The sequence below is a fragment of the Etheostoma spectabile genome, chromosome 14, assembly GCF_008692095.1.
Source record: "Etheostoma spectabile isolate EspeVRDwgs_2016 chromosome 14, UIUC_Espe_1.0, whole genome shotgun sequence".
NCBI classification, from domain to species: Eukaryota; Metazoa; Chordata; class Actinopteri; order Perciformes; family Percidae; genus Etheostoma; species Etheostoma spectabile.
The window spans coordinates 18,646,105-18,647,403 of record NC_045746.1 but is presented as its reverse complement, the minus strand read 5'-3'; the positions used below and the strand labels follow the sequence as shown (position 1 = coordinate 18,647,403).

Below are 1,299 nucleotides of genomic sequence, written 5' to 3'. Positions count from 1 at the left end.
GGGCCATCAGGGTGCTCGTGCATGCGGTACAGAAGCCAAATGGGTGCCTCCTGCGGCGGCGTTGTGGCGGTGATGTTGTTAGGTTAGTGACCCAGTAGGCTGCAGGGTGACGTCGTCGTTAGCAGGCTGGTGCTTTGTTGTGACAACACACGCCAGGTTGTACTGCAGTGGTTCTGCGTCTCAATGCCGTCCTCGATAAAGAGGCCCCACCCATGATGTCGTAGATAACGTTGTGCTCCACCAGCAGCCGTGAGTGTTGTGAATGGATTACGCCCGTTAAAGGTCTGGTGGATAGCACAACCTCGCACATATGACTTGTAGTTGACGTTTCCCATCAGATGCCAGTGGATGGGATAACGTCCCAGCATGAAGGCCTGTCCTGCATGGTAGACCTGCAATATGAAAACATAAAGTTTATCATTTCAATTTGTGTAAAAGCACAAGCACACGCAAAAGGAAAAAGAAGAAAGACGGATAGTGGAAATAAGAAGATCTAAAAAAAAATTACATAACCTGATTAATATATCTGTAAAGAAAGAAAGAAGTTTTAGCAGAGAGAGTCTGAATCGTCTCACCTCAACATATTCTAGTCTGCCTATTGCAAGATTCTCATTTGGTCTGGGTGCGTGGAACATGATGCAGCCTCCAAACTGGTCGCTACCGACCTCCTCTCCAAACCGTCCTTGGAAACAGGTTTGGGTGGCGAATTCACCTGCAGCACAGGGACAGAAGGATGATAATACTGTGTACGCCTAAGATAACATACATCATACTGTTTTTGTCAGTATTTAACTGAAAACTCTAAACTTCATTAAATAATAATTTGGTAAAAGACTATTATTTCTTTCCAATTAAAAAGCTTACATCACAATTCAATGCAAACCCTGCTTGTTAATCTAAAGTAGTGCTGGAACAATTAAGAAATTAGAAGGTTAATTGATAACAACAGCCTAAAGACACTGTAGTAACACAACTTCCTGTTTTATGAGGAAAAGAAAACAATTTTTATGCTTTAAGTTCAGTCTACAAATACAAGAAATTCCTCTTCAGTAGTAAACCTTTCTACACCAACTGAAACATATACAGAATGTACAGTATGTTGGTGAACCCGAACGTGTTAATGTAAATATATTTTACTTTACAGCTTCATTATGTCTGATATTCTTTACTTTTAAACAGCGCTTAGCGTAAAGTTAAATCAGAAAAGTTAAAACCCAGTACCTGTGTCAAAGCCATCGGGGCAGGCTTCGATCTTGTCGTCCCATTCTTGGTTTTGGGAGCCTCGTACAACAATGTTCC

At 41.6% G+C, this 1,299-nt stretch overlaps 1 protein-coding gene across 1 annotated transcript in view; it reads right to left on the bottom strand.

Annotated features, from left to right (window-relative positions):
- Nucleotides 1-249: 249 nt before the first annotated feature.
- LOC116701518 (fibrocystin-L-like) overlaps nt 250-1,299 on the bottom strand; it is a 2,832-nt gene continuing 1,782 nt past the window's right edge. The window contains exons 4-6 of the mRNA XM_032535258.1: nt 1,222-1,299; nt 576-712; nt 250-392 (exon numbers count right to left, since the gene is read on the bottom strand). The exon at nt 1,222-1,299 is cut by the window's right edge and continues 157 nt beyond it. Of these exons, the coding sequence (XP_032391149.1) occupies nt 596-712; nt 1,222-1,299 (195 nt within the window). The 3' untranslated portion in view covers nt 250-392; nt 576-595. The remainder of the gene's footprint in view (nt 393-575; nt 713-1,221) is intronic.